This window comes from Anguilla rostrata, chromosome 4 (assembly GCF_018555375.3).
Source record: "Anguilla rostrata isolate EN2019 chromosome 4, ASM1855537v3, whole genome shotgun sequence".
NCBI classification, from domain to species: domain Eukaryota; kingdom Metazoa; phylum Chordata; class Actinopteri; order Anguilliformes; family Anguillidae; genus Anguilla; species Anguilla rostrata.
Window position 1 is genome coordinate 12907268 of NC_057936.1, and position 14338 is coordinate 12921605.

The 14338-nt window shown below is 48.3% G+C and overlaps 1 protein-coding gene across 2 annotated transcripts; it reads left to right on the forward strand.

Moving 5' to 3' along the window:
* The first annotated feature begins 801 nt into the window (after positions 1–801).
* Positions 802–13668, forward strand: sap130a (Sin3A-associated protein a). Of its 2 annotated transcripts, none has more exons than XM_064330745.1 (21): positions 802–1045; positions 2185–2309; positions 2465–2724; positions 2972–3139; positions 3272–3398; positions 3691–3809; positions 4361–4482; positions 4643–4790; positions 4899–4989; positions 5087–5191; positions 5545–5686; positions 5788–5906; positions 6338–6619; positions 6977–7154; positions 7742–7846; positions 8243–8595; positions 9030–9269; positions 9840–9965; positions 10072–10175; positions 10465–10578; positions 11435–13668. In XM_064330745.1, exons 2-21 carry the CDS (start codon positions 2204–2206, stop codon positions 11588–11590), a joined length of 3165 nt encoding a protein of 1054 aa, XP_064186815.1. In that variant the 5' UTR covers positions 802–1045; positions 2185–2203; the 3' UTR covers positions 11591–13668. The 2 variants fall into 2 exon arrangements, with proteins under 2 accessions (XP_064186815.1, XP_064186816.1); XM_064330746.1 differs by lacking the exon at positions 802–1045 and adding an exon at positions 1353–1567.
* The last annotated feature ends 670 nt before the right edge of the window (positions 13669–14338 follow it).

The following is a 14338-nucleotide window of genomic DNA, read 5'->3' on the forward strand; positions in this document are numbered from 1 at the left end:
ACAATGAATTATGTTAATTGGAAAGTGTATTCTAGACGATTCATTTTCATGTCAGTTTCAGAGGGGGCAGATTTCAGACTCCCAGACCCATCCTATGCACGCATCCGTTTGCTGTCCTCTAGTGACGGTTGTCATTTATTGCAAGTTAAACGAAGTTGAATTAGATAAAAGTGCATGGGTCCTCAACACAGCGTTTTTCAAAGTGGGTGCCAGGGCACCAATCCCTCCAGGGGTGCCTCGAAAGTTAGCCTATGTTTAAAATGTAAGACTTACATTTAAATTCACGATTGAGTATTTATCAACTCATCCTGAAAATATTATAACTTGTCTGAACTTGGTCCTCCACTCAGTCAACCGATAGTAGGCTACATTTGGTCACAGATTTACAACCAATTCATAGTATGCACAGTGTTTATCACTTCAAAACATGCGAATAAGCTGTTGCAAACTGCATTTGTAGAATAGATCTAGTAAATCTAGCTACAGAATATGAATCTGTGTATGCCATTATCCGTGTAAACCGCATAAGGAACGTCGATGTGCTTTCAAGTTGCGTTATTTAACAATACAGTTAGCCACAAATCACAGAATTTGTGTTTGTTGTTTCTGCAGGGCAAGTAGTTTTTATTTTGAATGCTCTCCTTTTGCCGAATACCGCGGCGGATCGATTGGACGCCGGACGTTTCGCGTCGGAGTCTTCTACCCGCCCCAAATGCTTAAGGCTCTTTCATAACTGGTCACTACGTTCACAATTCTGATTTGTGATTGGATAGAAATATGTCTAGCTTCTCCACAGGTCAGTCCTCTTCCGGTTTGATTAATTAGCATTTTAGAGAAGACGGATAGAGTTTAGTGTACAGTAATGTAAACTGCATTCTGAAATTGGGTTAGGATATTTTTTTTCTAAATGAACCGCTGGAAAAGGATATGATAAACGAAAGCCGAAAGATTTATGAAAACAGGGACAGTACCACCTTGAGAACCTTACCAACTTTGGCTGTAACACTGGATTTACCTATTCTAAGTTTGCAGTATTGAGAAGACGGTGAGGCGCCTTTTTTATTTTCTTTGGTTCCCTGGCTAAATTAGGCTACGTTTTTGTGGGCAACATTCAACGTACTACTGTTGGATTAATAGCTAACATTAGTTGCCTATTATAGCTGCACAGTGCCACAGCACTGGTAGCCATATAGCTAGCAAACATGAGCTATTTAGCTACACATATCCACGAACTCCCGCACATTAACACAGATAGCTGACTAGTTGGCAATTCCTATTAAACTAAACGTTTGCGTGTCTCAGAATCATTGGTAGTAGCTCGACTAACGTCTACGATTATTATTCTATAATATAGACTAGCTAGGTAATCGCCGGTGTCAATTGTAGTTAACGATGCGCTGCAGGCTTAGCCAACCTAGCGTATCTACGAGTTAATGTACAAACGAATGTTGTGCAGACAGGAGGCAAGGTTGGCTAACATTAGCTGCTGCAGTGAAACGTTATTTTCTATGTCGATGGCCATGTCGCCACCTCCGTCTTACAACTGCGAATGGAAGTGTTTATAACGGTTTGTCCATGCACGATAGCTAACAAGCTGCTCTCTAACAGTGTGCTTACAACTTACTAGCTAGGCTAGCTAACAATTTGGCTAACAACCCAATTCAAGAACAACTGTCAGTTTCGTAAACTAAAGCTATCAGAAAAATCCTTCTCGGTGCAGTGTGGCTAGTTCAGGTTCATTTTTTATATCTAGCACCATTAGCAAACTGACTTACTTGGCCAGATTACACCTCAATTAAGTCATGCTACTTAGATTATCGATAGTTAGTGTAAACTATGCCAGCATCAACGCATTCATATCTGACTTGGACAATATTTATCGTGTCTAGCAATATAGCTACTTATTCGATATTTTATTAACGTTAGCTAAGCACATTTGTGTTGCTAAGTAACAGTTTCTCGCTAACTACTGAAGAGTGTATTATAGCTAAATCGTAGGCACCTAGTTGCCCACGTTGTAAGAAAGCCAACTTGTCTTTTATGCAAGCTAGTTATCTAAATGGATAACTAACGTTTTCTAACCAGCTAAGTGAATGGCTGTAAGTGAAAGTTTCGTTTGTTACATTGTCGATGTTGGATTTTTTAAATAAAGGAAATAAGGTATACTTTCTCATAAACCTACAGGAAGTTGGTCTGCCGTAAGATGAGCGCACAACAGTTTCCAAGGCCCGGGGTGCCTCCTGGCTTGGGACAAGCCCTGATATCTGGGGGCAACACTACCGTTATTCCAGGAAATCATCCAAGCACAGGTATCCAAGATGTACAGACATAATTCTGCATTTTGGGATTTAATGTTCATAAGAACGAGGCTGGACATGCTTAAAATACATTGTGCTGCATGTTCCATCCTTTTGGTGTTCTAAATAAACAAGAATGTTTGCATTTAACACGTTTGTTTTTGCAGCAGGGACGGAAGAGAGTAGCAGTGATGCTGACCACGGTCCTCGGGATCACCCGTCCAGCACTGGTGGTCCGGCACCCTTCCGCGATGACAAGCAGGAGACCGTGGTGGTTCGGCCCTACCCACAGGTCCAGGTCCACGGGCAGCCACTAACCCTCCCCCAGCACCTGTCAATTCAGCCTGGAGCCCCTGTCACAGTGTCGGCCCCGCCCACCCACCTCCCCCAGGGCCTGCCCCTCGCTTTCACTGAGGGAACCATGAAGGTGTGACTCAGAGTTGGGCTGGGCGATATACCATGACGACAGTTACTGAATGCAGTAGCAGTCATCGCCACAGTGTTGTGTTTTGCCTTTCTTCTCGTCTTTTTCTCTTTAATTAAACCTGATGCGGTGGCAAATAACTGTACTTCAGAGGTCGTGTGAAGTGCTTCTGGAAAAAGCGTCACCGCTGTTATCTGTTGGGTGACCACCACGTTATCAGATTGAGCTGCCATCTCTTGTTTTCTCTCAGGGTGCCCTGAAGACGGCGATGCCCAGCCGCTTGATCGCTCCGGCGCCAGCCTCCGACCCGGGGCACCTGGCTGCGCAGCCCAAGGTGCCGGGCCAGGTCGCCGTCACCATGGACGCCGGCATGCCGCCCACTTCGGCTATACCGGTGGCGACTATCAGCAGCCAACAGGTGAGGCTACTCCACATTCCCTACGCTGGCGTAGAGGGCGTACGCGCGCTCAACCGCGGGGCCAGGATGAGGGGAACCGTGCCTCTGCGCTGGCTTTGCTGCGCTGAGGTTCTGTGTTGTTGTTTTTTTTAGGGCCACGCCGGTAACCTCCACCACCTGATGGCGGCCAACGTGCAGATCATTCGGAGCAGCGCGCCCGCTCTTCAGATAACGTCCTCCGCTGCTCCTCCGCACACCTTCACGTCCCATCTGCCCAGAGGTTCGCTCATTTGTGTCGCTTGTCCGGATGCGACCTGCACGTTTTGTAGATTTACTGATTGGTTCGCATTTGGGAAGAATGTTGGTGTTCGTTGTTGTGCATGAGTAATTTGGTTTAAAATGGTGCTTGGGCATTTGGCAGCTCTCTAAAGAAGCCTTATAGTATAACACGGGAATGCATCTTGTGTGGGAGTAAACCTGTGTTTTCCCCAGAGTAATGTTAATCGCTTTGCATCGTATGACTTTGCTGGTGTTTTTTGTCTGACAGTGGAATGTTCCATTCCCATTCGTAGGGGCGGCTGCGGCAGCAGTGATGTCCAGCACCAAAGGGCCTACGGTTCTCCGTCCCGCCTCAGGCCCAGGTGCTGGTGGCCAGCCTGTTGTGCAGCACATTCTCCAGCAGCCAATTCAGGTACCTCCAGCCCCGAAACATGGAAAAACCCCCGGGAAAAACAAACTGGAACTAGAAATGTAGTGAATGGTGAATTAACAATGTCTTTCATTTGGTTCCTGTTTCTAAATTCCTTGCATTTTTGCTATTTGCATATAAAAACGGCTGAGCTCCTCGGAGCAATGCATTATGGGATCGCTGATTCTGGCTCCCAGGCCTCCTTTTTTGAAAGGGTAGTTAACTTTTCTTAGTATCCAGGTATGCGATTTTGACAGTCACTGATTTGATTTAAAGCCAAAGAACGTGATTGAGTTGGGTTATATTAACACAAATCAGTCACCGTTAAAACCAGCCTTTTTTTTGAAAGCGAAAAAAGTGAGCAGTTTTGGAAGCCAGAACCAAAAGAGGTTTAAAATGTCCCCATTTTCTGCATGTTTTTTCCACTGGGGTCTGCCTTTTAAAATACATTTTCATCGATTTTGGCCAAATGGTGGAAGACCACCAATGGGGACAGAGCCTTTGCTACTTCCACATTTTTGAAAGGGTAACTGAATGCTTTCTCTGCCCCACAGTCCCGTCCTGCTGTCACCACCTCCACGGCAGTGCCCACCGTGGTGGCCCCAATCTCCGCCACCAGGCCCCAGTCCCCAGTCATCACCACAGGTGTCACGCACTCTGCAGAGGTGGCTCATGGGTAAGGAAGAAGCTGACCACTGTGAGGGGCGCTGCTGGAGCCTTAACAGGAGAAACGCCAAGATTTCATGCTACCTTAAATAGCCGGGAACAGTGAATTTGGAGAAAAAAAACCACCTTGACAAAAAAGGAAGTGACCACGTGACTTTTTACTCTTTCAGACGCCCAGGACCGACCATTCACCCCCAGCCAGGCGCCATAAGCATCCAGCGGCCTCCCCCATCCAGGGACACAGCCACGCGCATCACCCTGCCCTCTCATCCCGCCATCGGCGTGCAGAAGACCCAGCCTCCCCACACCATGGCACAGGTGGGCGGCCCAATCCGCTTCCCCCCCCTTCAGAAAGTTTCCACCAATGGCCTGCCTTCTGAAGCCCTCTATTCATGTGACTCTGCGTCCTGTGCTCTCGTCCCACAGAAGCCCATCTTCAGCACTGTGACTCCTGTGGCCGCAGCTACGGTGGCTCCCATCCAGGCCACCAACATGGCTACATCGACCGCTGCCACGGGTAGGCCCCCGCAGGGGAGTGGAAACCGTCAATCAAAGGGATGGACGTATGAGAGTTCAGTCGGAATCATTTTGCCCCGCCTCCTCTTCTGTCCCAGGCTCTTCGCCTCACACCCAGATGACCACCAGCAATATCGTCACCATGACGATGCCCCCTCATTCCTCCCATGCCTCAGGGGTCAACACCTCCACCATACCCGTGGGTAAGCATAAACTGTCTAAGGCCCCTTATAACGCGTGTACCACAAACGGCAGCTCCAGTTTTCTTTCCATATCTCTATGTACCTTTGTTCTTCACTGTACTACCGTCCAGGATTTAAAAAGTACTTTCTCTTTGAGATGAGGCTAAGCACTTTGTGCGTGAGATGAGAATTTAATGAAAAATCCCTGAGATTAATTGATGAAATGCACCAACAGTTGCCACGTTTGCAGAAAAGATGGATTTCTCTGAACAAACTTAAATTGTCCCTTAAAATGCTTGGAACATCCACTTGATACTTTTCTCAGTGAAGGCTCATATGTTTCCTGTTGCTTTGCCCTGTTCTCTTCTCCACAGCTAAAGTGGTCCCGCAGCCCATCACGCACGCCTCCCAGCGCATCCACGCGGACTACCCCGGAGAGAGGGGCAACCTCATCCCCATCTCCGCCCACCGCTCCTCCCCCAACCCCGTCACCATGGAGGCCAGGAGCGACAGCAGGTGAGCGTCGTCGCCTCCCAGCAGGGGCAGCGCGGTTCGGGAAACCCCGGAGCAGCGGCCTTTTTTGTCGGCTGAGCGCTCTCTTCTCTCCCCTCCGGCAGGCAATCGGTGCCGATGCAGTTCCAGTACATCCTGCCCACCTACCCTTCCTCTCCTTACCCGCTGACGCACACCTACACGCCCATCACCAGCTCCGTCTCCGGCATACGCCAGTACCCAGGTAAAGCACAAAGTTCATAACACGTCTCATAACGAGTAGTGCTGATCTGGGAATCGGGTTCCCCTGTTTGTGTTCGGCCCTTTTTCATTATGAGCTTAAAGCAGAGCTGATCCTAGATCAGCACTCCTCTGGGACAGTCTGGGTCTACATTACATTACATTTATTCGGCAGACGCGTTTATCCAAAGCGACGTACAAAAGTGCATTTCATGGTCATGGGCAACTACAAAACACAGGTTCAGTAAGATACGATACTCATTTCGTACAGCTATTTCTAGCCAAGAACACAGTTTACACACTATTCTGACCTAACGCTACTCTGACCTAACCTCTGCCAAGTCAACTAGGCAGTGAAGCTCCTATCAGAAGTGCCGTTTCCCTGCGTTTAAGCCGTCGGCGCTTAAATGGTTGCGTTTCGTTAACCCCCCTTAGTGACCCCCCAGGCTCCCAGCCCGGCCATCCCCGCCCAGGCTGGAGTGGGAGTCGCTAGCGCCGTCCACCTCAACCCCATGCAGCTGATGACCGTGGACCGGATCGGCCTGCAGTCTGCGCAGCTGGGCGCGCAGGCCATGCAGCCGGCCGCCATGGGCGCCCCGGGCATCCAGCAGCCGGCGCCCGTCGGAGCCCCGGGGCTCCACGCCGGCGCACCGATCGCCGTGCAGCAAGCGCCCGTCGGCTCTCAGCAGCCTCCTCAGCCCGAGCCCAAGGCTTCAGGTAGTCAGAACTAAGACCTGACACTGCTAACACTTTCTAGGTTATGTTTAATAATAGTCTGGCTGTGCTTAGTCTGTTTTTAGTTTTGTTTTTAGAAATATTTATGTATCAGTTTTTTAACGAGAATGCTTTATCGTGAATGTTGTAATACATCGTGGCAATGTTTTAATTTCCAATTCATTTAGCAGTTTGCTTACTAGCTGCCATTTACTCTGGCATTTAGCTCGGAAACAAATTCAGCAGTATAATGCGATGGCTGCAGTTATCGGTAATGCTGTACTGTATCGATATGAGTTGGTGCTGTGGATGTGGCTGCGAGGCCTATTCCGGAAAGGTGACCGTGCTTCAATTTGGCAGTGGTTCTGGCGGACGGCGCCGCCCTTGTGGCCAACCCCCTCGGCGGCGGCGCCTTCGCGGGCACGCAGGCCATCGCCTCGGCTGCGCAGTCGCTGGCGCAGAGCAGCGGCACCGCCGCGCCGGCGCCCGTGTCCTCGCCCAGGCCCAGCATTCTCCGCAAGAAGCCCGCCAACGAGGGGTGAGTCACCGAGCCGCACGCCCCGCGCCCCGCGCCCCACGCCCCACGCCCTGCTCACAGGAAACGCCTCCTCTCCTTCCGGCTGTCAGAAAATCAGCACACTGTGGAAATTGTGTCTGCGAAAAACTGAATGGTTTTTGTGGGTGCTATTTTTGCATTCTCTTCCTGTTGACTGATTCGTTGTAACGGTTAACTTGCGTACTTGCGTCTGACGGTGTCTGTGTTAAAGCCAATTATGCACCAGTTATGATTTTTACAGGGCTCGTTGGTCAAATGGGTTGAAAGTGCATAGGCCGTCGGTTTTACTGAAGCACCTGACCTCAAAGATTTAAACTTGTATGCATTCAATATCTGAGCCAAGCAAATCTTTACAAACAAACAAGAAGAACGCAAAATGATTATTTGGTCGGTTCCTGCCAACTCTTCTTGGAGAGTGCCATATTTTAATGTGGAGAAGTTTACGCTAAGCACCGTCAGCAATGATTACAGAATATCTATTTTGTTGGACGTTTAATATTGTTAGTGCCACTAAACTGTCAGAATCTGCTCCTGAAAATGGAATCATTTTATCGTGGCGGCTTTTTTAGATCTGCCGTTCGGAAGTCCTTGATCCCGCCTCAGCCAAGCGAGGTCGCTGGCTGCAGAACGGACAGCGCCTCTAGAAGCACGTCAGGGTCCCCACGGCCTGCTGGGTAAGGGACAGTCTCATATCCAGCCAATAAAATTGCACCCATCTCTGCAGTACCCTGAGGGTACACTGTCCTTACAAATTGCTGCACGGTATCATTTACTTTTAATCTAGGTAGAATTTGCATGTAGTACTGGAATCGAATGAATCTGAATCAGCTGCAGAATTACAAAATAAGTGAGCCAAAGGTGTTGGTTGCAGCCTGCTGTCTATGTAACATCAAATTTTAAATAGCCCTGAAGTATCCTGGATACTCTACGAAGAATATTTCAGCTCATTCTTAGTCTTGAGGTAAACAAGCACCAATCCCATAAGCAATATAATCTAACTAGAATGTACAGAAAAAAAGTTTAACTTTAAATGGGACCTCTTAATGGGTGAGAACTCTTTGTGCTTTCAGTGTGAAATCCACGGCTGACATCCACATGGCCGTCGCTCCCCCGGTGACGTGTCCTGTGGAGGCCCCGCCCAGTCAGGCCAGCGAGGTGCAGGGCACGCCCCCTCCTGCCCAGCACCTGACTCAGGCCAGCCCCGCCCTCTTGCCGATGGCCGCACCCCCCTCCCAGCCCGCTGCTTCGCTGTCCTCCGTCCCGGCCATGGCGGCCACGCCTCCCGTCCCCGCCTCTTTGGCCAATGTCCTGGCCCAGCCCGCCCCGCCTGTAGCCATCGGTGCAGCAGCTTCTATCGTCAGCTCCATCCAACCAGAGCCCAAGGTCAAACAGGAGGCGGAGCCTATGGACACCTCACAACCAGGTCTCTGTTCAGTCTAATTTAGCAACGTCTTCTGTGAATATCTCTGAGTTTATCATAGATATGAGTCTGTGATTCTGCTATAAAGTGGAAGTTATTAGGGGTGTAACGGTACACGCCTTCACACATACACACACGGTAGACCGAACAATTAGTCTCAATCTAACACGTGTGCAGAACTTTTTCTTTTTTGTGGAACTTAAATTCGGAACTCCTGAGTTCCCCCCAATGGCTTGGTGTTAATGAGCCTTATTTTGTTCTGCTAGAAATTATGGCCAGTTAGCCACTCTTTCGCATTAAATTTTTTCTACTATACCAAAAGTGTACCCGACTGTAAAGTCAAACTCGAGGTACGTACTGAATAAACATTTTTGTGTATTGTTACACCCCTTAATTGGTTATTTTGGTTACCATGTGCCTCTTTTCGGGCCCGGCAGCACCCTCCGTTACCCGCTGCGCGACCCCCGCCCTCGCCCCCCTGGGCGGCCCTCTGGGCGGCGGCGGGGACGCCATCCTCGGCGCCTCCCCCAGGAAGAAGCCCCGCAAGCAGCAGCACGTGATCTCCACCGAGGAGAGCGAGATGGTGGAGGCCCACAGCACCGACGAGGAGCGGTCCTGCGCCCGCCCCCTGGGCGGCGGCTACGACAAGCGCAAGACCCCGCCCAAGGAGTACATCGGTGAGTGCGGTGCTCTCTCTCTGCGCTGTAGAACAGGGGCGTCAGACTGAAGACCCAGCGGGACGCAGTGGAGTTTCCTTTCAGTCAGCTGCCAGTTAAGGCCTTGAGGACAAGGTGTGTGGATTCATTAGCCAGTAAATGTCTTAAATGAACCACTGGTCCCGAGAACACCACAAAAACCAGCAGAAACTGTGGCCTTCCAGGACTGGAAATTTGGCACACCTGTGCTTTAGAACATAGGTACATGGATTCTCCCGCCAAGCACTGACCCTAGATCAGTCCGTACCCCACATAATAACAGACCGATGTTAGGCGGTAGTATAGTATAATAAGGAACTGGACTTGTAACCTAAAAGTTGCAGGTTTGATTCCCAGGGTAGAACACTTCTGTTTTGCCCTTGAGCAAGGTACTTTATCTAAATTGCTTCATTATATATCCAGCTGTATATGTGGATATTATATGACAAACACATAATACAAGAACGCGAAAGACGCTCTGGATAAGAGCATCTGCTAAACGGCAGTAGTGTTACGCTGTGTGACCATGTGACCCGTTTCCGGCTGTTGCAGACGAGGAGGGCGTGCGCTACGTGCCGGTGCGCCCGCGTCCCCCCATCACCCTCCTCCGGCACTACCGCAACCCCTGGAAGGCCGCCTACCACCACTTCCAGAGATACAGCGACATCAGGGTCAAAGGTCAGTCTGAGGCAGACAGATTGGGGGGTGGGGGGGCGGGGTCTTACCTCGCTGGTCTTTTTTTTCTATGTTTAACACGATTGGCCGGCCCTGCTTGTGCCTGCAGAGGGGAAGAAGGGCACGCTGCAGGACGTGGCCAGTCAGAAGGCGGTGGCCTGTCGAGCGCAGGGCTACAAGATCCGCCTATGCGCCGCGCAGATGCTGCAGCTGGTGGGTACACGTCGCGTCACTGGGGGTTACATCACCGCCCTGCCGGTTCCATATCTGAGCCCGTACACACTGGATCAGGCGGTCTGAACCTTGGTCCTGTGGACCTCTGTGTATGCTTTTGAGTTTTGTTACAGCCAGTTTTTTCCCCCAATGAAGGCCGTTAAGCACGTGTTCTTTCGTATGTTCTTTAAATGTATTAATACAATGCACGCTTGACTCACCATTTGCTAGTGTGATGATGTGTGTGCAGAAGGAGTGTTGTTTTCACTGATCCCCCCCTCATTCCTAGATGAGCCTGGAGCACGACGTGTACAGCCGGCTCACCAGCCTCCAGGAGGGCCTCATCCCAAAGAAAAGGGCGGGGGCGGACGACGACCTGCACCGCATCAACGAGCTCATCCAGGTACGGTCCTGGCGTCTCCGCTACTGGCCAGAGCAGCATGGTGTCGCATCCAAATGTTTTTATTTGAAGTACTACTTGGAGAAACTCCTTTACATTGCCACCCTATAAATTGGCACTCATTGCTGGAACCCCTGCTGTCGATTCGGGGGAGCGCAGATAAGCATGCCCTCTCCTCCTGAGCTTGTGATGCCAAGCGTCAGTTCTTATCGCACCTCAGTTGGCAAGTCAGGTTTGTTCGAAGATTAGTCCTGTGCAGCTTAACAGGTGGATTGCAGGCCCCCAAACAACCAGTGGAGGGTGCTAAAGAGCAATGAGACACGGATTACTGTCAGTAGAGCCGTCCCTAACTCTGGGAAATGCTACCGCCCTCTGGAGCTACCAGCCAAAATCGACACTGGCATGGTCAAAATTCGACCCCAGACCAGAAGGCCTGTTCATACACTAGGTGCCTGAACCGGATGAGCCACCCAGCATCCCCCAATAATTATGTTTTTATGTAGTCCAGTGCTGCCAAACCCTGTTCCTGGATCTCTACTGTCCTATAGGTTTTCACACAAACCCTAACAATGCACACCTCATTCAACAGCTAGAGATCTTGAGCTGCTGATTTGTTGAATCAGGTATTCCAGATTGAAAGGAAAACCTCCAGAACCAAAGATCTCCAGGAACAGGGTTGGGAAGCCCGGTCCATATGTAACTGTGCCTTACTTGTATTTCACAAATAGTTTCCAACTGTCAAACCAAGACTGGGGAAACTGTGTGAAGATCACTATATTGAAAAAAAAAAAATTGGTTCAATTGACTTCTGAGAACATATCCACAGCATTGGACTTTTGATCCTGTGCCCTTCCCCCAGGGAAACATGCAGCGCTGTAAGCTGGTGATGGACCAGGTCACGGAGGCCCGTGAAGCAATGATGAAGGTGCTGGACCACAAGGACCGGGTCATGAGGCTGCTGGGCGAGAACGGAACCAAGAAGAGCTCCAAGCTGAAACACAAGGAGAGGGCGTAGGGTTTCGACTCTGCTGGGCCACTGACTCTGCTGTACACAATCGCTGTATCTGCCTGAACCTATATTAACCAACAGAGGCTCCGGTCCTAGTGATGCTCTGATTGGACTGGACCTGTTCTCATATTTAAAACGAGTCCTTTTTTGTTTTGTTTTGTTTTGTTTTTGTTTTGTTTTGTTTTTGTTTTGGTTGTACTTAAGAGGCTAGCAACTCTTAAGTGAACAAATCTTAGACCAGCAGGTAGCTGAACTGTTGTCACCAGCTCTATTTGAACGTAGCCTTTCAAATGTGATGGGGGGAAAAAAGGATTTTCTTGACCCATTCCAGTGCCTTGAATTATGGTTTGTTTGATTGGCAGTAATGGGAAAAGCGATCTTAGAAACTACTGGGGGAATGCGGTTTCCCTAAATATGTAAGAATGCCGTGAGTTTTTCGAACATCATACTTTGCCCTGGTGTTATTGATCTTAAGTTGTGACCTCAGTACCAGAACGGTGATATGTGTTTTTATTGGGTAAATAGAAATAAGAAGGGGGAGCTAGAGAGCTAGTGTCTCCATTTATTGGCCGCTGGATGAAGAGTACCTCTTTAAAGGGTCCCCCAATGCTGAAGTATCATGCACGGAGTGAATCAGGTATGAAGCACCGGGGCTAATCTTCATAGTCATGCTCTCTGTGTCCTTATCGTTCCACTCCCGTTTCAGCTGAACTTAAGTCGGCAGGAGAGTTCCATCTCTGTCCTCAAAGCCACAGTGTCATTTACTGAGACATCTTGTTTACAGAACCACATTAGTCTGAAGCTGAATTATTACAATTCAAGATATACTGGTGCATTAATTGAACTTTGTAAGTTTACTTTTATTTAATGTGTGGGAAAAGCAGTAGTTAACAGTAGCTAGTCTGCCTGAAAGTTTTATTGGGTAAGAGTATTGGAGTACTGGAACATTGTATTCATTTGTGATGCTTTATTTTCCCCCTAAAGGTAACATAATTTTAATTGTTACTGTGCCCTTAGGTTGCCAAAATAATGGATTTTTCAGCGGTGCGTGGTTAGCCATACAAGACGCCCCAGGCTTCTTTACTGGCTATTTCATAGGTTCTGGTTAGCCCTGATCAAAAAATGAAAGCACCCCCTTCATTAACCATTTTATATCCCTGTGGGTTTTTGGTTTTTTTAAAATGGATACTTGTATCCGGAGGCCTTTCTCGTTGCAGCTGAGCAACTGTTGCAGGCAGATTTGTGTGACGACGTGAGGTGTTAAACTTTCCTTCCCAGCCGACTGTACGTCCGGCAATCCGCCCCCTTGCGAGGTTGTCGACCGCATTGGATTGGATACGAGACCACGGGGCACACTACGCACTGAAACCTGGTGTTTAAACAGTATAAGCCTCAAATGACCCTTCTTCCTGCTTCCATTTCAGATTTTGGAGTTTGAGTTATTCTTATTCATTTTCTTTGGTCAAGCGTAGCAGGTCCCAACTGAGCAAAAACAATGTGTATTCTGTAAACTATTTGCTGGAAAAAGCTGATTTTTTTTTGTGAGCTGTAGAGGCTGTTTTTGTTAATAGCCTTGCCTTTGAGCTGGTGTGATCTCCTGACACTGTTACTTTGTGAAAGCTACACTTTGACGTGTACATACAATTGTGTTGGAATGATTCCTGAATCATACCATCCTTATTGCAGGCAAATATCTCAGAAAGGGAGTCATGTTACATGATTGAGTTTTGAGTCTTTATTTTTTCCCCCAGAAATCTTTTTATAAAATTGAATAAAAATTTTAACGTTTGGACGGATCTCCTTGGAAATTTAAAATACGCATAATGTTAAAAAATATGAACAGTTACACAAATACCCTAATTGTTTCAGGTGTAAAAATGGTTTGTATAAATGAAAAGTTTCTGTTCCCTTTTACTTCATGAAGCGTTTGCCTATTTTTCGTCTTTGAAGTTTTTTGATTCTGTGCAACAGTTATACATTTTGTCACATTCTTTTAAGTCACATTGAACAAGCATTTTGTATATAGTTTTTCCTTGATTGTAAGATTGTAATCCATTGTTGTAGTAAAAAAAAGCTTTGTACAATTCTCCCTCTATATGGATTTCTTAAAAATGGATTTTCTATGTGGTGGTGTCAATTTTGTGGAGAATGTTTTTGCTGTTCTGTGTCAAAATATTTACAGTGGTCACGCTAGCCCATGGTGCGGAATGTATTTTTCTGTTTATGATTGCGCATGGGTCTTTAGAAGGGCATCTAAAGTCTAAGGGTGGACTTTCCTGCTCATTCTCAGTAGTGGGACGCCCCTGTGTGTTTAAGTCTGTGTTTGACTGGCATGGGCAGCAGTGGCATGTGAGCCCTCTGGAGTGCATGCATGGATGTGGGTAACACTGGCTGGTGTGGGCAGCCAAGGATACCCACATTGCATTGGCTTTAATAAATCTCAACGGCAGGAAGCTGTGACTGTATTAGGAGAAACAGCGGAGAGGTCGGGAGTTGCTGTGGATGGTGGGGGATATGGAAGGCCTGGAAACCGGCCTTGGTTGCAGTCCACGGGGAACCCGGAACAGGATGGGGTGAGAGTGCTGGGCAGCAAGTGGGAAGGTAGGGTCAATGCGAGCACAATATTGGCTTCTAAAAAGCTGGAACTTTAACTTTGTCACACTTGTAGAATTGGCAGAGTACTTCACAGGAGGCAAGCTTCATTTAACATTGTAAACACCGATGGTGATCCAAATGTACATTGATTTCTTTCTT